Here is a 27,549-nt window from a genome sequence, read left to right as displayed (position 1 = left end):
TCATGTCTTCTGTGGCTACCAGCACTGCAGAATGTTTTCTTGAGTCTCACCAGGGCCTTTAAGAAGAATTAACTGGGTATATTTCCTCTGGTGCAGACACTGATGTTTGGCCACAGGAGAAAACTGTATGATTCTTTTTTTTTTTTCCTTTTTCCCTCTTGCACTCATTGAAATTTGTGCTGGGTTTTGTGAAAATTCACCCCAACTATCTGGCTCATAATGGTGCGAGACATTGCTGAAGGATGACAGACAGAAAAATGGACAAATACATTTTGTTTTATCACCCTGTGTTCTCCCTGTGCTGGGATTGTCAGAGACAATAACCCAAGATGGATTCTCCTTTATAACCACAGTAAGGGCAGGAGGCAGCAGGGACACAGTGAAGCAGGGCCATCAGGGAAGGATGCTCTAACAAGAGCATGTGGTTCCTGAAACAGTGCTGACCTCCTGGTGATGAGGGATTTTCAAAGCCTAACCCAAGGAGACCTATTTCTGGTTCACCTCTCATTGCTCAGAGAAGTTTGTTTCTGCCAGGGAGAGGAAGGTGGTGCTGGTGGCCAGAGCCTCTGCACAGCCAGTCCCTGGGAAACAAGTTGGATCCCACTGTGGAACAGCTTTGGAGTTGCTGCCTTTAGGGATCCTCTTCTGCAGGATGGACCCAGGGTGCTGGTGAGCTCTTTCCTCTCATCTAGAGCTGCTCTGCTGTTGTTCTCTTGTTTTTTTTCTACAACAAGGGGAACCTTGGAGGAAAAATGGATTTCTCTTGGTGTGCAGGCTCACAGGAGCACCAGCACAAAATTCATTCCTACTTGTGACTCAGGCACAGGCCAAAGGAGCACAATCATGCACAGACCTGGAGGGTTAAATGAGGACCAGCTGCTCTCCCCATCAGATTAGTAATTCCTTTGTATGATCCTCCTCCTCTTTATCCATCTCTGCATAATTTGCTGCCTGTTAACAATAGCCTAAATCACCCAAACCACAGTGATTTTAGAGCCCAGCAGGCAGAGCTGTCTCACATAACTCCTCCTTCAGGGATTTCCTTCAGCAGGAGGAATTGGTGAGATGGAAAAAGGGATGTGCACATGGAACAAGCAGGGAGAAGCTAAGGAAACCTCAGGCAGAAACAAAGACAGAGCAAGGTCCATTTGGGGTGTTAGGAAAACGTGAATCTGAGGGAACACCTCATCAAGCCACAGACATAAGAACACCTCCTGTGTCAGTGCTGTGAGGAAGGGAGACAGAGGAGGTGGAAAGGAAGGAGAGATGGAAACTGGGCAAACTAGAGAGAGACTTTCTAATGAAATCATAACTTGAGCCTGAGATCTGTCTTTCAACACCTTGAGTTTTTGCTCCACATGGCCTCACTTCTGGAATTTTCTTGTTCCTTGGGTTTGGCTGAGTTAGCCACCCATTTAATGACCACCAAGCCAAGTTGTTGGTGGGAAAATGACTGGGCATGGGGCAAGAAGTGATATTATCACCTGGAGTTTACAGACAAAAAAAAAAAAGAAAAAAAAAAGGCAAAAAAGAAGAGATGATGCTACGTTTCTTTCAAAATTGTCCTTTTCCTTTTTTTCTTTGTCATAATGATGAGGATGGCAACAATCAGAAGCACTTCCAACCTGCCTGGAGCTCTAGCTGGAAAATGCAGAACACAAGGTCCTTTCACCAAGTTGTCTGCTCTGAGACGGTCCAGGAATTCTGTCACAACAGATTTTTCTGAAAGTCTTTATGCACTCCCACATCTGGAGAAAACTGCACTTTGTCTAAAAATACTTCTTCATTTTGCACCCAACTTTGGGGTCAGTTCTTGTTCTGTACTTTGCAATGGGGATCACAGTTTTAGTCTGAACCACTTCCAAACCATACCTCTCCCTTTAGTGCCACCTTTCTAATAGTCACATATTTTCCAGAACATATTCAATATATCTGGACTTTTTTAGCAATTATAATATGGGCTAGATCCTTCAAACTGTGAATCAGAGCAGCGACTGAACAATACTGAAACTAATACAAATACAGAAAAAAATAGTATCAAAACCCCCTAAATACTCAAAATTACAAGGAAAAGCTTAACACTGTGACCTGAGCCCTGTGCTGCAATATCTGCACGGGTGTGCAAGCACGCTGCAGCATGGCACTGAGGTTTGATGGCTGGGATGGGAATGACAACAGCAAGATCTGACTGCTGAGGCCAAAAAAGGGCAATGATTGACCACGGGATGTCTGTCAGAGACACATCCTGCTGTGGGGGTCAGTACTGGCTGGGCTGAGCTCTGCTGGTACCTTTTGGAGAGAGCAGTGGTGGTGCCTGGCACACTTCTGTGTCTGCTTGGGTTGAGGGGGAATGCACAGATGAGGGAGATTTTCAGTGCTGCCCCTAAATTAAGGAGCATGAGGAAGAGTCAGTGCAGGGATGAGGGCTGGGAGAGAGGCTCATGTGGCCCTGGTTAAGCCAGTCCTGTGTGGCATCTGCCTGCTGGGGCACTGTGGGGGTGCCAGAGGACAGCAAAGGCCAAAGCTTGGGCTGAGTTCACTGCGAGCAAACTCCTTCCTTCAAAGGACCCAGGAACTCATTTCTGGCCCTGCAGCAGCTCAGCCATGGAGGGGCTGCTGCCTGCACCAGGCCCAGGATGCTGGGACCAGGGCCAGGACCAGGATGGCTGCTGCCACCTCTGCAGTGGAGCACTGCCTGGGGAAACGTGAGGCTGCTGAAAGCAGGTTCTGCCGGGCTCCTGGCCCTGCTGCAGCTCCCAGGCTGGGACAGCCCATAGCCCTGAGCCCCTGGAGCTCAGGGGTGGAAGGTAAGCCTCTGTGCTCCTGCTGGGAGACATTCTCCAAGCTGCCAGGCTGCTGCTGATTCCCGGCCACTTCCCTCTTTCTTGTGATTATCCATCTCGGCAATAGGATGCTGTTGAGTGTCTGATTACTGTGTCGTTAAAGCCTTAAACCTGAAATCTGACTATCACATGGTCCCTCGAGGGGCAGCCAATCCCCCTCAACCCTCCACCAGTAATCCTTCCTTTCCCTTGGAAAAATAGTAAAACAGAGACAAGTGGTATCTGTCTGCAGCAGCACTTTCCAATCAAGTGAAAACTAGCTGGAAAATCAAGTCAGCTGGTAAGTTGTGCAAAACACAACTCTATCTCCTTATAATCTCCTCTTTTGAAGGGATGAGCTGAACAGCAATAGCTGCTGATGTAAAACAAACCATTATGCCTCCTATCTCCTCTCCAAGCCCCCTTCCCTGCAGACGCATGAGTCTGAAGGAGGCAGATGATCTCTGAAGACTATTTTCCTCTGTTAAATAAATTCACTTTCAAATAATGTGTAATTAAATGTGTGGTATTGAATTAATGTTTTATTCTGAGTGCTTTGGCAGCAGGGGACCTAGGGGCCTGGCTGGTGGAAAGAAAACATGCTCACCAGGAAGACTCCCTTCTCCTCTCTCTTTCCGTTTTCCTCCCACCCTGCCAAGAATCCCAGCCCCTGTTTCCAACAGCTGCTGGAGTGTATCAGTGAGCTGGTGAGGACAATGTTTTGTGTAAGATCCCTTTTGTGATACATTGTCGTGGGGCTCTTGGGCATTTCACCCAGTGCAATGACCTCTGCAGCCCACTGCTTTCCCCCCTCTACCTCTGTCTTGATATTCTTAGTCTTTATCTTCAGAAGCTGCCAGCTGTCTGCTAACTCATGTATACAAAAGGCAGAGCCTAAATGTTCCCTCAGGATGAGATGTTGGTGCTGGATGTCTAAGGAGACAGAAACTGCTGAAGCTGGAAAAGTGATTTATCCTTCCAGCCGGTGTCAGCCAGAAATTGAAAGGGTGCAGACCACGTTGGGATTCACTGGATGGATTTTAAGTCTTTTGTGTGGAATGTTAGTAAGGTTTTGGTCCCATCAGCAATCTTTTGTGTTCCCCTGGGAGGCAGCTGAGGAAGAATTTGTTCCTGCAGAGACATTGGCAAGCACAGGGTGAACCTGTCCCCAGGCTCTGTAGAGGTGACAATAGCAAGGGACCAGAGTGATTGTCTTAACCTGTGAGGATCTTGATAGTAGAATTAAGCAGAGGCAGAAACTGGGTTGGGGCACACCTTGGAACAAATTTGCAGCTGCCTGCTGCCTATCCCCAGCCCTGGCAGTCACAGGGACCCTTGGAAGCATTGGATTTCTTTTGATAAAGTCTTCATGGTCTCCATACGAAAGGACATTTTAACCTTTGACAGCAGCTCAGGTGAAGAGATTTACCTTGCTGGATCAAGGGAAGGTCCTGTTGATATGAACTCTTTCTTGAGTAATTCCAGAAAGTCATAAATCTGCAGGAAGAGGAGGAGGTGAATTGTGACTCAAAGGCAAGAGCCCACTGCTGTGCAAGGCATGGACATGCTGAAGGGTTCTTTCATTTGCTGTGGTCATTGGCAGGCTGGGGGTGATGCTCAGGGTCCTTCCTCTTGCTTTATCTCCTTTTGTTAAATCTCCCCAGGATAACTGTTGGTTCTGCAGGACCATGCAGTGTTGTGCTTCCCAGCTGAGACTGCTGAGCACCCAATAGCTGTGGGACACTTTGTATTGCTCTCTTCATAAAATAATTCCTAAGTGGTTTGTACTCAGATTTATGGGACTGAAATGGATGAGAGGGGCTTGAATTTGTGCTTTTATAAGAATGTCAGGTGGCTTAAGGTGAGAGAGAAACTTTTGCTTAAAAAGTTATTCTGGAATGGTGCCGAGTGCATTCTAACTTTACTATTTTCAGATTTTTTTCCATAAAGTAAATGAGATTTGCTTTGATATGGGTTTAAACTTTACAGGTATGTCACACCAGGTAATGTCACCTACTTCCAGGTGGTTGTCAGGGTGTTTTTGTGACGGAGCCTGGTGGGTTATGGAGTCACTTCTGAAGAGCTGTTGGTTTAAGGGGTGCTTGTGCTTTGCCTTTCTATCAGCTCTTTTACACACACACACCACACACACGCAAAAAAACTCCCTTTCCGTTTCCTTTCAGCTCTAAGAGCACTGTACATGTACACTGTTGTCAGTGGTCTCTGTGTGGCTGCTTTTGGAGCTGGTGCTGCAGCTCAGAGGATGCTAATCCAGTCACTGGATGAGCTGCAAATCACAGCCCTCTGTGGAGGATGAGGGCTGTTCTGCAGCCTCTCTCCCTCAGATCGGGGCTGGTTGGAGTCAGCTGGAAGCTGAAAGGCAGAGCTTTGGGTCAGGGCTTCCTCTGCATCTGCTGTTGCAGCAGCAAAAGCCAGAGGAACTGGTGATATCCTGGCATGCAGAGGTATCCTTGGAAATGGTGGATGTCAGGTGTTTCCAAAGCATCAGAGATCTGGCATGCAGAGGTTGCTCCTCTCTTATTTTCCTGAGCTTGATTGCACTGAACTTTAGCTCCTGGTGTAGATTGGTATAACTGGATAATTCTTTTAGCCAAGATTGTCCAGCCAAATGCGTCAAGGTCTGTTATTTTTTACCAAGGTCCATTTAGCAGCATGTAGTGCATTAGCTCTGGGTCTGCTGGGTCAGCTGAACAATAAAGCCTCCTTCCCACCTGGGATCTGCACTCATGCCTTGTGCTGCTCCCAAGGAATGAAGCGGACGGTAAGGAAATGAAAAGAACTGCAGAAACATAAAATAGCTTCTCTTGAAGTCTTTATGAAGGAGTATGATCGTTAGCTGAGCCGAAGGCTGTGGTTGCTCCACCAAGTTCCCAAAGATTCAGATATGCTTTACATAAATCTCTATGATTTGTGTCAGAACTGCTTGGTGCTTATAATCATGACTTTTTTGAGTCCAAGTCCTTGAAGGGTGCCTTACAGAGGAACTTGGCAAAGAACCAGTGTCTGGGCACTGTGCCGAGTTGTTGGAACGTGTACCTGGGCCCTTTCCCAGAGGTGGCTCATGTCAGAGCTGGCAGAGAAGCCACCAGAAGTGAAGGGCTACCTACATGGAGTCCAGGCAGAGATAAGAAACAGACTGTTTATGTCTCCATTTTTGAAAATGATGTGGGACTGATCCTCCCTTTGTTTACATGTACTTCACAGCAGTCCATGATTGAAATCAATATCCTCCATTGACTTTGATGGATTTGCACCAGGTGAGGAGGGAGACTCGGGCTCTGTGCAGCCTGCCTAGGTGTTATCTTCTCTCTCTATGAGACAGATCTGTGAGAGAATGCCTGGCCAGCCCTCCAGTGGCAGGGCTTTTTGATCTGGTCCTGCCTGATGTGTGCGCTCTGCTCTGATGGGGTGCATCAGGTAACTCATTGAGATGTTTGGTTCCCATCCAGGCTGAGATTGACTGCCTGACATGAAGGGCTCTCTGCTTGGTACTTACATGTCGTGCTGACAAGATTTCCAGTGTAAATTGTAAGCTCTGTTTATTTGATTTTAATTGTGGCGGAGCAGCGGAGCTGTGCAACATTTATTCACAAGAGTTATTCCAGCAGTGTTGAGGAAAAAATGAATGAATCACATTGACTAAGTGAGAACTTGGCTACCTTTTTGTGGACAACTTATGTAGAAAGGAAAGAGACGATTCTTTGGCATAAATTAGTTTTTACAGCAAATGACTCAGCCACTGCTGAAAAATGTCATTGTTGTTATCATTTATAAAGCGCTGTTGATGCAAATGAGGCTTTAGAAGCTTATGAAAATCAAGACCATATCTACAAAGAGCCCAGGATCAGACCCAAATGAGGATACCCTAGAAACAGATATAAAATTTTTCAGTTATAAAACAGGGCTTGAACAGCAAGAGGGGCAAAATATACAGGAGAAGACAAAGAGAGAAGAAATGTCATGACGTAAAAAAGCAAAGGGAGGGAGGAGCTGGTGATGGAGAGGTGCAGGGAAGGACCTAACTTTAGGGAAAACAGGGTCACATTGAGGGGGGAGAAGAAAAAATTATAGAAAATTGATAGTGGTCTTTTCTAGGCTTGAAGAGGAATTCTGATAAAGAGGGCAGCAAAAGTAAAAGTAATTTTGCTCAATTCCACCAGCAAACTACAAGTTTGTGAATTAATAGTCCAGAGTCAGGAAACCCGCTAGAAATACAAGAAGACAGACTGCTTGCTGTTTGGGAGTTTGAAAGAAGATGTAAGGAATTAATTGAAATTAATTAATTTGATAATTGAAATTGACCTGCTGTGAATGATCCAGTAGTAGTTCTGCAGTTTGCTCTAACTTAAGTACTATCACTGCTCATGGTTTACTCTGTTTGGAAATTGATTTGTCCATTTTCCTCCCACTGTATTTATCTGTGTCCAAACACAATCATGTGCATCCACGTTTCAAGAATATTAGCAAACCATGGTTTTAAAGATGTTGGTTGTGATGGGAATTTGAAATGCAGAATCTGCAGTGTCACTGAACCCATCTCTTCTTCATCTGATGCCCAGGGCTGATTTAGAAATGAGACAGTAATTGGAAAATTAGATTCATGAAATGTACTCACACAACTCCCCGGCATCCGCTCATGTGATGGAAAAGTGGTGGTTATTCAAAACAAGGTGTTTCCATTGCACACTGTCTATTACCAGCTCCATATGCTCTACCTGGAATTCGGAGGGTAAGTCAGGCTTTTTGCCTTGGGTCTTTTTGTGTCTTCCCTTTTTTGGGTCTTTTTGTCTTGACCTTGTCATAAGATACAGAGACTCTGCAATATGAGAGTAAAAGATGGGAGAAGAATCATTGAATCAGTGGTGTAAATGGAAAAGTTCTAACTTTTCCAGGCTCTGTCACAAGGGCCAGCACAGAAGTGACCCATTGGGGCATGGTAGATTGATGTATGAGAAAAGCAGAATTAATCTTATTCCCTCTTCTTCTTCCCTGGTATCCCATGGCTGTGTAGGGTTCACAAGTTTAGCAAACTAGAAGGTGTTTGTCTCGAGGAGAGGAACAGACATGGTTAAGGACACATGGGAGCAAGTGATGGGGAGGAAGAAGTTTCTGGTTTCAGACAGCCACTTTTCTGACTAAATTCACTTTAAGCACTGATCAAGTCAGCAGTCCTGCAAAATGTTCAGAGGTGGATAGGTAAAGATCCCTTTGCAGACCCAAAGCTGCTACCCGTCTGCCTTGGCTCTTCTGAAGAAGAGGAAACTTTCTGCTTAGGAGGCCATGTGTAAAAGTGGCTCCCAGAGTTACTGTTGTTAATGCTCTAACTTTCCCCCATGCTGCCATCACTGAGCTAAAGCCATGGGTTATTTCCAACCAGCTGCAGGTCAGACACTTTCTGATGTGGTTAATGGGCTGCTCAGAACAACAGTGAAGGCAAAAGTTTGAAACACCTTCTCTGTGTGTTAAATTTTGATGGACAAGAGGGAAGGGGGGGAGTCTGCCCAACTTTTCTTTTGTGTCACGAAGAAACATAATGATTCCAAAACAAGGACTGGAAGATGCTTCATTGTAAAGTGGAATTACTTCAGTGTCAGGCACTCACATCCTTCCTGTAGGTACAGCATGGCTTTGAATGAGCGCACATCATGCTGTCAGTTCAGCTTATTTTCCTGTCAGGTCTTGCTGTGGCTTCTGCACAGGATCTTCTTATAAATTGTCTTCTTGCCTTGTTTTAATAAGTTAATGGTACATGGGGAGGGAAAAAATAAAAAGAGTGGTGCTCAGGGAGAGGCAGTTTGCATACACCTTGTCTACAGGGCTGACTGCAACACAGCCGAGACAGATTAGCACAGCACTGCCTGCCTAAAACAAATAAACACCAGCTGTTTATCAGACAGGGCTCGGCTTCCTCCAGGAGGAGGTAAACAGATTTATGCAGATGAACCTCGGAGGTGCCCTTGCAGCACAGCATCTTTCATGGCTGCTTGGCCTCCCCCATGAGTTACGGCCGGGACGGGCGAGCACAGAGGTGCAAGGTGAGCACAATAATGCTCCTGGCCACCCTGTGCCAGGGGGGTTTGTCACTGCTTGATGGCTAAAGACTGTATTTTATAGTGGGTTAGACTCAATCATAGTGCTGATCTCACCATGAAGGGAAGGATTTGGTCTAAACTCTACTATTTTAGGCCTCTAGCACGTGAAAAAGCAATTTATTATAAATCACTTACTATCCCATTTGTGCCTAAAATACTATGAAGCAAAATTTATGGCTATTTGAGGTTGAGAGAAACTGTGATCAGCAAATGTATTTTTCTGATTCTACATTAAGATTGTCCAGTTGCTGTCAAACTACTTAACTTCATGGCCCTTTCATTTTTATAACCACCCAAGTTAACTTTAAATCCAACAGTGCTGCACAAGTCCGCTTCTGCAAAAGGATTGCTTCTCCCTCAGTTCAACTCTGTCTGCCACAATACCCCATTTAATTCTTCATATAAATTTTCCCTGAAACTTTTCAGGTGACTCTTAACAACTTGCTGTAAATTCTGGTCTCGAAGAGAGATGGGATATTATTTTAATAATGTAGACATGATTACATAGTTTGGATTCCAGCTCTCTGAAAAGTCTGATATTTTATTAAGATGTTGTTGAGAGGAAAAATTGGTAGCTGAAAGTTTTGGGCAAGACCCTGGAGAGTTTAGAAGGAGAGGTTGGCCTCAGATCTCATGGTTTTACTCATCAGAAGTGTAAAAATACTTAAATAGTATTGCTGATTTTTCTGAGAGTGTTTCCTTTTTAACTTCATCTCACACCAAATGGGACAATCCAGTCACAGTTGCTACATTTCTGTGTTTTTAAAAATATCCTTGGGCTCCTCTTACTACAAGTTCATTCCTCACAGCTTTCTTGATTGCTCCTATTCGGGAGACCAAGAATGCAAATACGTGGTTTGTCAGTACAGTAAGACCAAGGTAATGTAGTGATGAGTGCTATAGAAATGCTTGCCAAGACAAAGAGGATAAACCCCTTTTCCTCTGTTCATTTAAGTAAATTGGTGCCATTTGGGCTTTTCTTCTATTAGGAATTTCCTCACCCAAGTGCATTACTTTACATTTCAACAAGTTACATCTCAGATTTCTCAAGGTACTCCTTAAACACTCAGCTAAACCAGGTGGAGAAGGCAAAGTCCACATGTGATTTGTTCTCCTTGGCTGCCACTGCAGGTTTAAAACCAAAGTCATTTTGGATGTGCCTACCAACCTGTGCCTTAATGTTACTAACATTATTAATATTGGTAAGAAGCAGTTTTCAGCCTATTGAACAATTAAGAAAGGTCAATGGGAATTCCCAGAGAGGTGTCTTTCATTACAAGGCCCATTGCTTGTGCAATCTCCCAGCATCCATCTTCCCAAGCAAGCCAAGGGCCCAGAGATGGCAGCTCCATAAACCTGCCTCTGAGCTCCTAATTAAAAACCTTAATTGCATGAAAGCCATCAGGATGCTTGTCTTCCGTTGGCTTTTTGATGCATTAAGTGGTGCCTATGCTGTTGTTGGGCATGTGACCCCTCAGGTGGATACAGGTCCCTGCTCGGGTGCCTGGTGGCAGGAGCTGGTGGCAGATTGTGATGTGTCCCTGCAGCCAGTCTGAAACCCAGAGTTAGTCACTTCCACCTCCTTCATCTGCAGTGCCCCAAGGGAAGTGCACCTGATCTAAGGGGCTCATTCCTTTACAGCTGCTGTGGCACAAGGAAGGGATGGAAAAGGCTCACGAGTGGTCAGTTTATGAGCAAACAGATTCAGGGTTATGAACATCCCATAGCAGTGGAAAGCTGGCACTGTCCCATGTAATGCCCCTGCTTGAGGAGACCTGTCATATATCAGCTTTTGCTCACTGAGCACTGAAGAGAAGAGTGCACAGCCCTCCACTGGCCTGCCATGACCATCAGGCTGAAGCTGGGAGTGCTCTGTGCTGCCACAGTTCTCAAGGGTGATGGAAAGTTCCAATGAAGGACAGTTCACAGAGATGAAGTTTTGGGTGCTGTGCCTCCAGAAAATGCTGTGGTGGCTGTGCATCTCTAACTGCTTCTAAAGTTCATGCCAAGCATTAAACACCCCCACACACTTTTTATTGCTGTGGAGTTCTAGAGGTGCTGTGATGGCAGCAAGGTGCTCAGAGCTTTGCTGTGCTTAGTGTTGTCCTCAGAAGAGAGTAAGTTCTCCCAGCAACCCATGGCATTTAATAATGACACAGAGTCAGTGGATATCCCATAGTCACTTCCCTGCCCCTGTAGGTGCCTGGTATCTGGGCAAATTTAATCCTTAGGAATGACCTGTCAGCTGAGCAAACTGATTTTCATTGGCCTCTGTACCTCTGGTCAATTAAAAGCTACTGCTCCTGTGATTCTTCCTGAATCCTCAGTTGCTATTCTCTGTCAGTCCTCGCCGTTCTAAATGTCAGTGGAAAGGATCATTGAAACGAATGGGTTCAGTTCATCTGTTCTGCCAGTGATGGTATCCTGGGATGACCTCTTTTCTGAGGGAACAGTTGTGCAGGGGAAGGCTGCAGGGTCAGGGTCCTGCTGAGGGGCAGGGCTCAGCACTTCCAGCCAGCTCCTGCTAATGCCCGAAGGAGGATGGGGGTCACTGGTCCTCCTCTTCCCAGGAATGCTTTGACTTGCCAAGCTTCAGCCTCAAAAATCTGTCGTGTTTGAGTTTAAACTAATCCCAGTTGAAATGCAAAACTCAACAGGACCCTCTAATCTCATCTGGCCTTTCATTGGAAGGATGTGACCTTTGCTGCACCTCACAGGAGATGGATTATTTCCAGGATCATTCCAGAGAGATTCATGTCTTTGTAGCAGAATTTGCCCCGAAGGTTCCTGTCCCTGAGGACAAGCTTGCCACGAGCTTGTCATGAGAACTGACAAACCTCAAGTACTTTCCTCACAGATGTTTTGCATGAGAGTAACTCCATCACAGAGATGGCTGCGTTCAGTGGGTGGGTAAAAAGATCCCTGTAGATATTTTAGCAAAGCAATTTCAGTTCCCTTGCAGCTTACAAGAAAATTGAATTAGTTGTTTTCCATTCACTGAATTAACCCTGATTCATTCTTCCCTCAACCCTCTCCCTCTTCCTCCCCTCCCTCCAACAGATGTCCAGCATATTAAGAGGAGAGACATCGTTTTGAAGAGGGAGCTGGGAGAAGGTGCCTTTGGGAAGGTGTTCTTGGCCGAGTGTTACAACCTCAGCCCCACCAACGACAAAATGCTGGTGGCAGTGAAGGTAAATCCCAAGGGCAGAGGGCAGGGCAGGGCTGGCCAGTGAAGCGAGACTGGATGAGCCTGTGTGGGAAAGGGAAGCAGGGGAGGGCTGGGGGCCAGGAGATTTATCTGATGCCGGAGATTGTGGTAAATCCACTTAGTCACACACAAAGTTTCAGTGTTTCGCTTCAAGGTTGTCTGCTCTCAGCAGTGCCAAAGCCTCCCTTCCTGCTGACACGGCCAGGAGACAGACAGGGAGGAGAGGCTGCTCTGGGAGCCCTGCAGCAGCACAGTGTGGACCCACCTCCCTCCAGCAGGCACTGCGGCCCTGCTCCTTCTGGATTTCATCTTTTTGTGTAACATGCAGAAGCTGAAACATAAAAAGGCCTCAGCAAAAATGAGCAATGAAAGCTAAGCATGATGAGCCAATTTTCTGGGATCAATTTGCTGCAAGATGGGCAAAGCGACTCGGCTCAGCTCCACTCTGCTCCTGCTTGCCTAGCCACACGTTGCTCCTGTTTGGGGTATTTTAAGCCAACACGAGTTCAGCTTGGCTTGTGCTGTGCTGCTTGCATCCTTGTGATATTCCTCGTGGGAGCTGTGGCCCATCAGTGTGGCTCTGGGCAGAGCAGAGCTCTCAGTGCAGAACTGTGCCCTCCTCTCAAGTGGCACCAGTTGGCAGAGACACACTTTAATCCCTTGGATTTAACCAATGCTTCCTAACTCCTTGGAACAAGGTCTGCATTTGAACCGATGCTCTACAGGGAAAAAGGTTCCAGCACTCTCTCCAAAGTGCTGGAGGCATCCAGTTACTTGTGACTTGTTCTAATCATTGGCAGCTCGAGCCTTTTCTTTTTTTTAGCTCACATGTCCCCTTTTGCTCCGACAGTGAAGTGCAAGATTGCACCTTTCACCTCTGAGGCTGGTTAAAGCCGAGGACATGAAGACACCCACATGATTAATTGCTTGATTATAGGGTTTGTACCTGCCTATCAGTGTCAGCCATCCCTCAGCAAGCCTGGCTCCCGAGCCTCTTCAGAGTTTCATTTGCATGTAGGCAGAAACAGCATCCGAACTTGTTTCTGTTAATTGCTACTATGAGCTTACATCTCCAGAGTGCCTTTCATCCTGCAAGATCATACAGCTCCAGCTCTGGAGCAGGGCCCTGGAATCTGGCTTCTTGCCAGCTCTGGGAGTGGCAGGGAAAAAAATCCCTCTAATTTGAGCCACATTATAAGTCTGAGGGGAAAAAAAATGAAAAAGACAGGAATAAAGGCTTTACATATTAAGTTGAGGGTTGGCTGCAATTCATGAAGATCTCGTGCCCCCAGCTGAGGCTGAGAACTCCCTCCCCAGTCACTGCAGCTCAGGGCAGCAGCAGGACACACTGGTTAAGGGCAGCTGAGTCCAAGCCCAGAGCCTGCCTCTGCCCTGCTCTCAGGGACTATCCCAGAGCCAAAGGAAGGGGCTGTGCTCGCTTAAATGGACTCAGTTTTTCAGCAGATCTAAAGGTTGCAGCCCTGCAGATAAACTGAGTTTTGATGTGAAGGCAAGGACAAGCTTCCTGTTTTATTCAGCTTGCTTTTAAAAGTGTCCTAAGAAATGCACAAACACTATATCCAGCAGAGTGTTAAGGTGACAAAGTCAAGTACTAGAAATGCTGGAGGGGCTGTGTTCAGGGCATGTCCTCTGAACACCTTATTTTCCATTTCTCTGTGGCTGCTGCATTGTGGGGATCTCTCCTGTGCTGGAACACCCCTAGATGTGAGTGCACCCATTTTCACAGCCTCCCAGCAAGTTACTGGGGTTGGATCATCCCCTTTTGTAGAGGGCAGATACACAAATAGGAGCTGAAGAGATCTGCTGTAGGTGAAGAATGGAGTTACCTACCTCTCTTTCCAGCCCCATGGACAGCAGGTACCTGACTCAGAGTGAGCCCTGCTGCAGCAACAAACACATGGTGCTTGTGGAGACCTGGCCCTGATGCTGCATAAGAGGGGATTTTCCAGGTAATATTGGAACAACTGGCACTTTGAGATGACAGCTGCAACCTGCAGATGCTCAGGGACTTGACAGAAGTTATGGGGGAATTGTGTGATGGAGGCTCAAAAAAACCCCAACCCAAACCTTCCTGGGTTTCAGCATTCCACTGATTTTACTGAGACATCCCTTCTCTTTCTTTGGTCCTGGCCTTCTTTCCCTGTTTTATCATTTCCAGCTCCCTCATTTCTAAATGCTTGGCTGTGCAACCTTAGTAATGGGGATGAAGTTAATAACTTTTTTTGGTGTGTGACATCAACAAACTTACAATCTTAACACCTTATAAAAATGATTGTGTGTGGCGGAGACAAAACCTAAACTCACTGCAGCTTGAAATATTATGTGCAACCACAGGAAAAAGGGGGAGAAAAGAGTGATGAGGAAAGGGACTATTTTCCTGCAGAAAAATAGGGTGGCATCAACATTATGAAGATATTAAATGATTAAAAGTAATTGGGTGCCTGAGATAAGGATGGATGCTTTGCCATCTGCACCATGTAACCAACATTCATCTAAATATCTCTAGTCAAGCTATCCCAAAGGGCAAAGAATTAAAATAGATTTATGCCATGTGAATAGCAGTTTGGGGGCAGAAGAAGATGAGGCAGTGTCCTAAGACTTGGGGAAAAGCCTCATAGCAGGTCTGCTCCCAGGGGAAAAGCACCTTCTCTGGAGGAGTCTCTAGAGCCAGCAGCACCACTGCCAGCCCAGGTGCAGTACCAGAGTGCTGGGTCCCATCCTCCATGCACAGATTTTTGATATTTATCAGCCCTTTTTGCACATAAATTGCAGCCTGCAGCTGCTCAGGCCACCTCTGCTGTGTGACTGGGGAGATTCAAGGCACGGGGAAAGGGAGTAGGTAAATTTGTGTGTAGGTAAGGGGAGAGCTGTCCAGTGTCCCTCTCCCACCACTAAAGGAGAACTGATGCACATCAGACCAGCACAGGATAAGTGGAACAAGTTTTCTTCAGTCCTTTTCAGCTCCTCTTAGGCTGCACAGTTAAAGCCAGAATTGGTCCTAAACAGCCCTGGCATGTGGAGGATACAGAGAATAGGATGCAGAACCAGCAACTCAAAACCAACCTCTTCATTTCTTAAATATTTGCAAAGACTGTGCTGATTCTTGTGGCCATTTCATTTTGTCAAATGGTCTAGACTTAAACTTTTTTATCAAGGTCCCTCCCTTGATACCCTGAGATGACAACAAGCTGCTTTCAAACAAACTCTCCAATGAATCTGCACTATAATGCACAGACAAGCCAGAACCCAGCCCTGGAGAATCTTCCATTTTCATCAGCTACAGCCACAGCAACATCTTCATGGCAACTCTGCAATGTCCACACCACCTGAACTTGCAATGGCAAAGTGGCATTCTCAAACTGTGGGAGATGAGACATTCTCAGTAAGGATACTGATTCCAGCATCAGTCTGCCAGGGGAGCTGTTATAAACAGCAGGGTATAAAAACATGATTTTAAAAATTATGAGAAAAGACTTGACAGTGTCCTTCTTCAGAGGCAGTTTGAAAAATCCACACAATAACTGCACAGCCAGGCAAATCCATCTTCTGAATAAAGGCAGTGTAGTCAGCTATTTCAAAATAAAAGACAGATAGCAAGGACTGGCTGGCTCAGGAATTTAATAATAATGAGATATGAAGCCGTTCACCCCTAGGTCACCAGTATAAATTCTGTCCAAGCTGGGAACAATTGGAAGCTATTACCCTCTGAGGCATGTTTGCTGCTGCCTAGGAAATGAGTGGGGGAACCTTCTGGGACAGTAACTCCAGGAACAACACACTGAGCTGGTGCCACCAGCCCTCCCAGCACAACCGGGCCAGCGGTTGCTCTCCCTCCCCTCCTCGCAGATGCTGTGACCCCTTTGTTCTGGCTTTTCCCCCACCTGAGCCCACTCTGTGCGTGTCTGGGTCCCTCCCTGCAGGCTCTGAAGGACCCCACGCTGGCAGCCCGCAAGGATTTCCAGCGGGAGGCAGAGCTGCTCACCAACCTGCAGCACGAGCACATCGTCAAGTTCTACGGCGTGTGCGGCGACGGCGACCCGCTCATCATGGTCTTCGAGTACATGAAGCACGGTGACCTCAACAAATTCCTCAGGTATGGGGAAATTGGGGGCATGGGAGGTGCTGTGGGGCCGTCCCACAGCCTTGGTGAGGTTTGTTCTAGCTCAGTGGTGTCATTGTTCAGTGGGCTGAGTAGTGGGAGATGGTCGTTCCAGGGGCAGCTTGGAGGAGGTGATGGTGCTCACCAGATTTAGGGCTTTAGCAGCCCTATCCCAGCATTTTCTCTTTGGTAATCCCAGGAGCTGTGGAAACCAGAGTTTTCTTCCCACCTCAGCAAGTGTGAAGCTGCAGGAAGCATGGCTGTGGTCCTTGTCTGCCCTGTGGGGATGGAAGGACATGAAGCCACAGCTGCCAGCAGCTCCGAGTTCTGCACACCCAGCAAAGCAGGAAGGACACTTGCCATCACTCCCTCAGCCACTGAGCTCCTGCTTCAACAGCACAAGAACCAAAATATTCCTTTGAGAAATTTGTTGGTATCCTTGATCTGATTTGTGTCCTGGGCATTTACTGGTCACTGTTTCTCGTTTCTGCATTCAGAAAAGACCTGAGAAATATTGAAGGAGTCTCAGGAAGTGCCTGTGGGGTCCATCCCTGATCCTTGGTCCCTAACCTGTGGCACCAGGCTACTCATGAAGTCAGGCAAGGCCTGAAGAAGTGCTCTAATTACCTTTTCTGTCTCTACTGAGATGCAAATTGCCAGAGCCCCCAGTGCCCCCCATCATCGTTCAACCATTTCATCAGCCCGAGGCAGATCATTTGTGTGCTCTGTATCCACCAGCAGCAAGGGCCAGGGAGCACCTGTGGGAGGATGTTTATGGTGCTCTTCTGCCACAAAACAGAAATTCCACTCTGAAACCTACGTGCAAGTGGAGTGGTACTTACCTCTTGAAATAATTAGTAGTTTTATTTCCCAATATTTAGAAAATTGGACCCTTGATATTTTGCTGTTTTCACTATGAAGTGTGAATATGATTGCAGGAGGAACAAGAATCTTGTGCATGGCAGGTCTAGATCTGGGGTTGGAACACACTCACTGAGTATTTTTCTACCAACACAGTTTCTGGCCAGGAAACACAGGTTTCTCCCTAATGTTTTCACTTCTAAGCTATCACGCACACCAGAAGAAAATAAGGAAGGATCCTAGAGAGTTTTTATTTCTGCCAAGTAGTGCCAACTTGCCCCCAGCTTCTTTGGGGCATTTGCAGGGCAGTGCATGAGCTGGGAACATTCCTGCATTGATTTTTGTCCTCATTTTGGTGTAGCTGTGGGTAGATTGAACAGGATTTTATAGCTCAGTCTCTGTCTCAAGCTCTGGACAGATCCAAGACATCTCCATCAAGGTAGGACAAGTGAGCTGTTGGCTCTACAGAGCTCCTCAGACCCACATTCAAGGGGGAGCAGCCTTGGTTACTTGGGACCCTCTTTTGTGGTATCTGGGGGGCTCAGCAACCTCCCAGCAGCAGCAGATTGAACTCTGCCTCCAGCATGAGGGCATGAGCTGGGCTGAAAGGGTGTTTTAGCCCAGGTTGGTGATGCAGTGTTAAGGACAGTGCCTCAGCCTTGTGACCGAAGGCAGGCAGTCTGAAAAAGAGGGTGAGAGATGCTGTTCTTCAAGTGCTTCACAAAGAAAAACTCAAAATTGACCTATCCTTTTTCCTGGCAGAACCAGCAACTTTATTCCCTTAGAGAAGTCAGATATTACAGCTGAGGAACAACCTCTCTCACTGCTCTAGTTGACCTCCCAAAGAGTATAGTGAAAAAATATATCTCTCGGTGTCTCAAAAAGATGTCTTGTGCCACTGCCTGTGCCTGAGGGAATTGCTTCACTCAGCAGTGTGTTCCTAAGGCTGAAATCATGCTGGAGCCATGGACCCCTCACTCCCATGTCCCAACCCTTTCTTGGGACATGTGAGAAACACTCATGCCTGATGAAATTAATCTCCAGACTCACTGGAAAAGAAAGCTTGTTGTATTATCTTTGGCCTTTATGAAGGAAAAGAAACTTTTCCAGGTGTGTGGTCCCTGGAATTGCAGCTTCTCATCTTCCAGCTGTGTTTAGCTGCCAGCTTCTCCTTCCTGTGCAGCCTTGGAAAAAGCAGCTATGTGCTCTTTTCCCTGCATGCTGGAATGTGGTAGCAGTGAAAAAACCCTTTGTGTCCCAAAGGAAGATGGCTTTGGGGACAAGGGAGCTTAGACCCTGCAAAGAGGCACTCAAAATGCCTAAGAGGTCATACAGAAAGAGAATTTGGGCTTTGTCAAGTAAGGGGTCTGCTGGTGGGGAATGGGGGCTGCAAGGGGGTCAGGAAAGGTTGATGATGCAGAGCTCCTTGGAATCCCTCAGCAAGCAGCAATTTTTATCCTGGAATAATTCACCCAGACAGTGACTCCCAGACAGCGGGGGCCAGGGACACTGGGAGTCTGTAAGACACTCAGATGGACTTTTCCTAGTTTAACTGCAGAAATTGGAAAAGCAGTAAAATGGAAGAGGCTCACTTTAGACCGAGTTTCCCAGAGAAAAGCACAATAAATAAATTCCCCTCAGTGTTGTTAGACCTTTGTGTGCTTCTCAGAGAAGAGAGAGTTTCAGTGGCCTGAAACATTAGCTGGTGTGGCAAGGGGAGGCACCAGGATCAGCACATACCAGCTGGGTTAGTGGTGCTTGGGCTGGGGTGGCTCCTGCTGCCTCCCAGGGCCACCACGCTGGTGTGTCACCACAGACCCTGAGACCCAACTCTGCTTTTTTTGCCTTTTCCTCCCCACAGGGCACACGGCCCAGATGCTATGATCCTCGTGGATGGGCAGCCTCGACAAGCCAAAGGGGAGCTAGGGCTGTCCCAGATGCTCCACATCGCCAGCCAGATCGCCTCTGGAATGGTGTACCTGGCCTCCCAGCACTTTGTCCACAGAGACCTGGCCACCAGGAACTGCTTGGTTGGAGCCAACCTGCTGGTGAAGATTGGAGACTTTGGGATGTCAAGAGATGTCTACAGCACTGATTACTACAGGGTAAGGCAGCTGCAGTGGCACTCTGATGCTCAGAGCAGAGGGAGATAGGAAATGTCACAGTAAATCAGTTTTTGGAGCCCTTGGGCTCACTTGCACTGTTATTACCTCATTGAAACATGTGCACAGAAGTTGATCAAGCATCCCTAAAGCACTGTCCTTAATCCTGTTCAGTCCTGGCCATGCTTGTAGTTCAGACACCCATGCAGATGCCTACACACAGACTCTGTGATACCCCAGCACACAGTCACACGCTTTTGGATGGCTCTGAAATCATTCCATCCTTACTGCCTATTTTTATTCCTTGTTTTTTGAAGACATTGACAAATTAAAGGTAATCCAGAGAGATGATAAATACTACAGGCTGTGACCTCTGGTGTTAGATTAAAGAAACTTAATACAGGGACCTAGAGAGAAGGCAACTGAAAGACTGACTGATAAGTGCATAAAATATGGAAGAGGAAATAATAGTCAATTTAGGTTTGACCTCAGAACATTTTTTTTCCAGCAGGGTCATCATTTAAACAATGGAACAATTTGCCAGGAGTAGGTTGCTGAGGGCCTGTCATTAAAGAAGTTCAGGAAGCAACTAGATAAAAACACCTGGGTTTAGTGTAGAGGCTAATCCTGTACTCGTCTCTGGGGAGAGACTCAATGAGCCAGGAGTGCCTTTTCAGCCTTCTCTCCTGTGATTTGTGCTCACACTGTTCCCTTGTCCTGCACACTCCCTCTGTACCTGTCTGCACTGTCCTGCCTGCCTGATGGCAGCGTCCCTGGGGGAACAGAGTGTTTCCCTTCCCAGCTACAGGAGAAATGTGATGTGAGCAGTGTTTGGAGCACACGGGAATAGGAGTTTGTCTCTGGACCATCCACCAGCAGGGAAGGGCTTCTCAGGCTAGGGAGCCATGGTTTCTAGCCTGATGCTTGCACTGGGGCTGATTTATTTCTGCTTACATGTATGTTTGGCTTTGAGGATGATTTCTCCCAGCTACCCAGAAAGGGGTGGCCTATTGTCTCGATCTGACTCAGGAAGTTTTCATTATGTGATAGCTGACCAGTGCAGTTACTGTGTTGGGGAGGAGAGAAAACATGATCAGATTTGTGCTGAAACAAATCACCCCTCCCAGGCCAGAACACTGGATGGCCACTGGGTTTAATTACCAGTGAGGGAACCAATCTCCACTGTGCAGCAGAAAAGCCCTGCTGGGAAGAGGTCTCAGTGCAGTTACTGGGCAGTGATGAGGAAAGAGAGGTGATGTGGCCCCATAACTGCTGAAACTTCGGGAAGGAATGAGTAGGAAAGAGAAGAGCCCAGGGAGGATGAGATGCAGCCCATGTGACTACCCAAGTTCTTGCCTGCCTTCTCCAGCCCTGTTAATCCTGCCCCAACCACAGGCAGTGTCACACTGCTGGCGACAATCCCAGCCGAGCCTGTGCTCCTGCAGCACCAGGAGCTCTCTGTGCCGGGGGAGAAATCGCTCCACACAGCAGGGAGGGCTGAGATGATCTCCACAGGCCAGTTTAATGTCGTGGGATTTTTGTCTTCTCTGTGGTGGTGTCCTGTAGCCCTCATCCTGTCTGTGCAAAGTGCTTTGCTGAGGGCTGCTCCGCGCTGTCTCATGCAGTGTTGTAAGGCTCTTTAGTGGACTTTTGTCTGCACACACAAATTGCCACGTATCACTTAAGCAGTAAGCAGTTATCACCTACTTACCAGAGCAAGAGCTGAGTTTCAGACCATCACAGCCTTTTGTTCTTGGTTGATTTTCCTTTGTTTTCACTTATTTTCAGCATGTTTAAAACTTTTGATCATGACGTTAATTCATGGAGGTCTTATCTCTGTTAAAGTCCAAAGAAGCTTTCTAGCAAACTAAGGGGGTTTTTCCTAGCAAAATAAGGTTCTGCTTGCCCATATTTACACTGGTGGCACGAGGAGCAGAGCATTTACATCACTTGCCCAAGGCCAAAGCAGGAATTGGTTTCAGAGCTGGGAAGCCTCCCCAGGCCAACAAAGAGCAGAATTCCAGGTGTCCTTCATCCCTCCTCCAGACACACTCCAACCACACTCCTCCCAGAACACGAGCAAAGAAGCTCCAGTGGGAGAACCAAACTGCTCATTGGCCTCAGCTATGAAAGCTGGAGGTTTGGCTGAAGAGTTGAACTCTCCAAGTCTTCAGTGCTGTCCCTGGTCACATCTGTGATCTGCCTGGCGAAGTTTCTCAGTCTGTTTCCCAGTGTTTGTGCATGGCAGCTTTCCCCTGTAGACAGCCTGCAGTGGGACCTGGAGCAAAGTTCTGCTTCAGTTTGTTCTAGAAAATATTGCTTGGTGTGTCCAAGCTGAATCCCTGGGAGAAACTGTAATTTGTCATCTTCTGGAAACACAGGGAGAAATCCCAGCCCCAAGCTGACACAGAGTGACAGGACAGGAGCTCTGCAAGCAGAATGGCTTCAGTCTGCTGGGTCCCTGTGCTTGCTCCTGCCCAGGCCCTGCAGGCCTGGATAACTGGGTAGGTGGGTATATTACTGTGTTCCAGGCTGAGGATTAGTTCCTAGCCATTTCCTTTCTTTCCCATTTTTTTAATCTTTTAAGACAAAGAAAGGACACCATCTGGCTCCTGCGTTTGAGGGATGCAAAATTGCTTTAACAAAGGTGAACTGCTTAATTTTCTGTTACACATTTGGATAGAGAAAACAAACACTTGCCTAACAAAAAACAGCAGAGAGGCTTGTTCCCCCTCCCTGCAAGCTCCCCATGCTCTGCCTGAAGACAGATGCTTCCTTTTCCTCCTGCATCACAAGGAGGGATCTCACCACAGAGGGATCTCACCAGCTGCTGCCTTTTAACCTCCTTTCAAGAAGACAGGATGGACAGAAAATGGTTGTGGAGGTGGAAATGGTGGGGAGAGCTGGAACAGCATCTGAGTGGGAAGAGGAGGAAAGTGGAGGAGCTGGGGAGACAGGAGAAGTATCCCAGCTCCTGTGTGAGGAGGGAGGGGTTGCTGAAGAAGCATTTCTGTGCTGTGTTGTGTAACGTGCTGTGCAATCCTTGGTGTGGGTCTCCGTGGGAAGGCGGGACAGAATAGATCCGTGCTGGAGAGGAAAGGTTTGGGCGGATTTCATTTTCCTCCTTGTTTTCTCCAAAAATCCGCGTGAGTAGGCGATTTTTTTTAGGTATGACTCAGGGCTGTGACAGCAGGTGGTGGGACGCTGCAGGTCAGAGACACTGTGCCTCAGCCAAGCTGAGGGTGGCATGGAGACTGCAGCAAGAAAGGCACAGGGTGCCCGCCCAGTGCTGTCCTGGAGGATGTCACGGGGGCTGTGGGGGAGTGCAAGAGCTGGGGCCATCACCAGGGCTGAGATCAGAATCCCCAGCTGCTCTTCCACCCTGCACACTGGGGTTTGGTTGCTCCAAGAGCCCTTCTGTGGCTCTGGACCCACCCAAGCTCCAGTAATACCCAGATAATTTTCCATTTTTTCCCCCAAAATGTGGAATTCAGTTCCAAAACAAAATCACATGGCAGCTGTCCAGGGAAAGGGCAGTATTTCTTCATCTTTACATGAGAACTCAGTCTTAAATTGTAGTCAACACTCCTTAATAACTCCCAAGGTGATGTCCTGACATGGGTGGGACATCAGCAGTGAAGACACATGCCAAATAGAGGAAGGATTTATGTAGTTATTAAACCTCATGAAGACATCCCTCTGTCCATATTTCCTCTGTCCCACTCTTCTGGCATCCTGCTCCAAATCCTGGGCTGAGCTTGCAACCTTTTAGGGATTTAGCTCCATCCTTTCACAGATGAAAGTCTGTGAAAGTCAGTCAGTCCTGAGTGTTCTCCTGATCATTTCATCATGCAGAGCACACCTGCTTGTCAAAAAAGGGACATATGCAGGACTTCAAAAGGGCTCAAGAATTTTTTTTTTTTTTTTTTTTTTTTTTTTTTTTTTTTTTTTTTTTTTTTTTTTTTTTTTTTTTTCTAGCAATACGGAGATAAACATAATGTCAAAAAATGCTCCCTGTTTCTGTGTCCTCACCACTTGGGAGCATTGTTTGGATTTGGGAGAAACAAGGTTTGCAGGAAGAAGTAATATCTTTTAATAGAACACACGATATTGTTGGAAGGGGGAGAAAGAATGAATTTTAGGTGCACAAACCCTCTCTGGGTTCTTCTTTTTTATTGTTATTTTCTGTTGTATCAGTTGGTTTAATAAAAGATTAATATCTCTTCCCATGAACCTTGGCTCTCACACCTTCAGACCATCAGAACCAAAACATTTCTGCTATGACTTTGGCCTTAGGTCAGTGCTCCTTAAAAAGTCTGGGATCCCTCCTCCTCTGAAGCATGAAAGTTTACTGTGTAAACATTTTATTTCTTCTCTTTCTTTAAAATGGCCAGAAAAACCTCATATGCTTGATAATTTTCAGCACCCATTTAAGGTTGATTTCTGATGACCATCTCCCATCTAGACCATCTCTTAATTTTTTTCTTTTCCTCTGCCATTCAAGATTGGCTTCTTTGTCATGGATGCAGCCATTTATTTTTCCAGTGCAGTTTGGGTGTGTGCAATAGATCACTGAGATTTAGCAGCTGCCTGGGTCATGCTCCTTTGGAAGCTCATCCAGCATGGTAGATAAGACTAACAGACAAGCCATGCATTGAAACTGAATTTAGTCTGACCCACAGTCTCCTCGATGGAGGGCTCCAAAATAATCACACCATCACTGGTGCTCTGAACTCCCTGCAGAGGGTCAGCTGTACTCTCTCTCCCAGCTGCCTTTTTGTGGTGACTTGACAGAGCCCCTTAGATTTCATGTGGATCCATCAGCTGCACAACACCCACTGTCAGTCCCCTGGTGCTTTCTTTGCTGTTTGCTGTGCAGCTCATGCAGTGTGTGTGCAGAGGGAGAGGTGGATCCCAGCACAGGGGAACTGCTGCCCAGCCCTGTCAGCACCAGGATGGAGCCCTGTGGTGAGTGTGCTGGGGCTCTGAACCATCACCTGCTAAGGGAAATGCCAATAGGCACAGGGGAAGAAAACTCCCTCTGAATTTCTAGCTGGATGTGGTACTGCCTCACTTTGGGAGGGAAAACAAGCTGCCACTCTCAGGTTTTATGGTAGACCCAGGGTACACTGGCTGTAAGTCAGCTCTGGACAGAGAATGAGCCAGGCTGTGCACCCAGCCAGTGTCCCCAGGCTCAGTTCAGTGCTGATGATGGGGCAGAGCAAGCACAGCCCCTGGCCACGCTGGCTGTTGTGGGGGATCTCCTGTAGAAGGTACAGTGTTCAGCTTCCAACATCAGCACCATTCCCAGCACTTCAGTGCTTGCTGATGCATCTGTGCACAGACTTTTCCTTTTCTTGCCCTTCTCTGAGGTGGAAAATGTGATGTGCTGCTCTCTCTCTCCATCCTTTCTGCTCAGGCTTTGGGAAGAGGTGAATTTATAGATTCACATCTATATGTATGTATATATACATATATCTATCTATATGTATGTATATATACATATATCTATCTATATGTATGTTCTATTAGGAGGAGGACTTAGAAATGAAAAGTGGTTTAATTTTCTCCTTCTTAGCTTGGATTATGGAAATATATCTTGCTTTGTCAGACCTACAAGAGTAGGGGCTAAAATGTCTCACAGTGACCTGGAGATGTGGGTGATACAGATGTGCCAGTCAAGCAGAGCCAGTCCTCCTATGTGCAAAAGCCTGTGTTTGAGTGCATTACATGCCTTTCTGAACATCTGTTTATCCCATCTATCCCATCACCCCAGCCCCTGATTTATTCCTTTCCTTGTTCTTATTGCTATCATTCCTCCTAGATGACATCTGTATGCCTTTTTAGGTGTGGATGGCTCATGCCACGGTGCCTCACAACTGCCGTGACTGGGGTTTGGGGGGCAGAGGAACCAGATTCCTCCTAGGCTGCAGCAGGGTTGGAAAGAGGGGAGGTGAGGGATGGCTCAGTGTGGGTGTGTGGGTGGAGTGTCTCTGTGCCTGTCCTGGTGTGCTCTGCGTGCAGGAAAAGTCAGTGTGATACTGAATGTGCTGGTCTTTGATATCTCTGTGGCTCCTGTAAAAACCTCTGCAAATTGAATTTGTGGCACAGCTCCTTATCTCCTGAAAGGAAGATGTAACAGCATCGTCTTGTGTTTTAGCCAGACACTTTCCCTCAACACTTCCCCATTTCTACACTGAGGGAAAAACAAATGTTGAGTTGTTTTTCTTTTCTCCTGTTTGAAACCTTAAGAGCCCTTCACACAAAGCAGCTCAAGTGCATAAGAATTAATTGGGGAAATTAGGTTGTGCTGTATTCCTGGCATTTCCTCAGAAACGGTAATTGCCCTAATTCTCCACCCTGTCAGGACCTGCATCTGCACCCTGTTTACTCCCTCCCCTTTTTTCTCAATGTCTACCTGTTGTTCTCCTGCTTGAGTTGCTGTTTTCATGCTGTTGCCATTTATTTCATTCCAGTAATGAGAGGGATGTGGCAGGTGAAGAGCTCTCACAATCTGGTGACATCTTCTTTGAAGCACAGGCACAAAAGAGCGGTTTGTTTTTGGGAAATAAAAACTCCCTGTTCTGGTACTTGACCTCCACGCTCACCTCTTCTCCTGCTCGGGGTATGTTGCTGCTGTCATTGCAAGTCATTTGGCTCAGAATTTTTGTTTAATGCAGTCTCAAAAGTCACCTAAACACTGACCTCCAGCTGAATCCCTGTGTTCCCCCAAACCCTCACATACCTACTGAGAGCTTATCAAACTTAGGATCTTTCAATCAGAGCTCAGCCCTATTCCCAGGCATTTGAAATGAGGCTTTTAATTTCTCCCAAACATCAGGCTGAGATCCAGAGGGCTGGGAGTTCAAAGCCTTTCATTTTAGCTTCCTGATGGTTTTTAACCTTCCATTTGCAGAGGCCAAAGATGTAGCCAAACAGGGAGGAATTGTTTGTTTTTCAGTATTTCCCGGCCTTAAACACCAGAGGATGTATATGACAAGTCTGGATTCAACAGAGATGATTCTTCCAGTCCTTGGCCATGCTGACTGGACTTCAGCTGCTCTTAAAAGCTGTCCAGGCTGATCTCTGCTTTCCTGGGATCTGGGGAGAGTCCTGGGAGTAACCAGTCCAATGCTGGAGCAATCACTGGGGTAGTGGCATCATCCTCAGAAGTTAGAGTCAGTTCAGAAAGCTGGGGTTGTTTCTCTGTGCATCCAAACTACCCAAGCCTGCCACCTCTGCTGTAAAAACTTGAAATAGCAAATTTCCTTCAGGGAAGTTCAGGAACCCTTTCCATCAAAGCAATTCCCTTTGCATAAAACTTTTCTATGGAGGGCAGGGCTATCTTCTATATTCAGCATTCCCTGGCTGCAGTCAACAGATCTAGAGAGGCAAGAGAAGCTACTTGTGACCCCCACCCATACTTGAGTAGTTTTACCCCTCCCCCTAACTGTGAAACTGTTTTTCTTTCCCCTGTTTTAACTTGTTTTGTCCAAGTGTGGTTCCCAACACCTGCTAGAGGCTGCCTGCATGCAGTGTGCTCGCTTCCTCCTGCTGTCCCCACTTGGAACATCCCATCAGCCTGAAAGCTGTGACAGACAGGGAAAAGAGCTCCATGCCTCATTTTGAGCAAGATAGACTCTCTTAGAGATGGATCTCTTATGGTGGAGATCCATCCAAAATGTGCTTCACTGTGGTGTCACCAGAAACAAGGAAGGATTTTGTACACAGTAGGTCAGAGGCACTGATAGTTCTGGGTTTTACCAAGGTGGGTAAAAATTTAAACTGCATTTAATTTTAAACTGATTTAAAGTGCAGCTAGAGCAGGAGAAGGTAGAGAAACTTATGCCACCAGCATATTATTCCAGCTTCATTATTCCAGCACAGGTGGAGCAGGAGTGTGGGTCATGAACTGTTCATGCTTTGGGAGGAGCACTGCCACTTACAGTCCAGCGAGACTGGAATGTGCAAATGTAAAACCCTCCCCTCTCATCGTGTCTAGGTTGTTAAACCCATTTCCTCACTGGTCACTGGCCTCCTCCTGCCTTCCCACCTACAGAACCATGATCTCAGCTCTCCTTTACCACGGGTGCAGCCAGAAGATTTCTATTGTGGTGACACATTGATCAGGAAAGGTGGGGAGCACCTCCAAACCTCAGTGTGATCAACAAAGAAACTGGAGGCAGAGAGCCAGTTTAGTGAGATCATGGATAAATTATGCTTTGCTTCATGACAAACTGAAGGCCTCCCTAAAAAATTAAAATGCAAGTATCTTCATCAACATCCCTAATTAAGATGCTTGCATGCTTGCATGGAAGGAAAC

At 46.8% G+C, this 27,549-nt stretch overlaps 1 protein-coding gene across 2 annotated transcripts in view; it reads left to right on the top strand.

Annotated features, from left to right (window-relative positions):
• NTRK3 (neurotrophic receptor tyrosine kinase 3) overlaps positions 1-27,549 on the top strand; it is a 216,788-nt gene that overhangs the window by 152,175 nt on the left and 37,064 nt on the right. For both annotated transcript variants that reach the window (XM_063412342.1, XM_063412344.1), the window contains exons 13-15: positions 11,996-12,126; positions 16,085-16,257; positions 18,986-19,229. In XM_063412342.1, coding sequence (XP_063268412.1) covers positions 11,996-12,126; positions 16,085-16,257; positions 18,986-19,229 — 548 coding nt within the window. The remainder of the gene's footprint in view (positions 1-11,995; positions 12,127-16,084; positions 16,258-18,985; positions 19,230-27,549) is intronic.

The sequence above is a fragment of the Prinia subflava genome, chromosome 15 (assembly GCF_021018805.1).
Source record: "Prinia subflava isolate CZ2003 ecotype Zambia chromosome 15, Cam_Psub_1.2, whole genome shotgun sequence".
Taxonomy (NCBI): Eukaryota; Metazoa; Chordata; class Aves; order Passeriformes; family Cisticolidae; genus Prinia; species Prinia subflava.
Note: the sequence above shows the minus strand (reverse complement) of the source record. Positions and strands in the feature narration are given on the sequence as shown.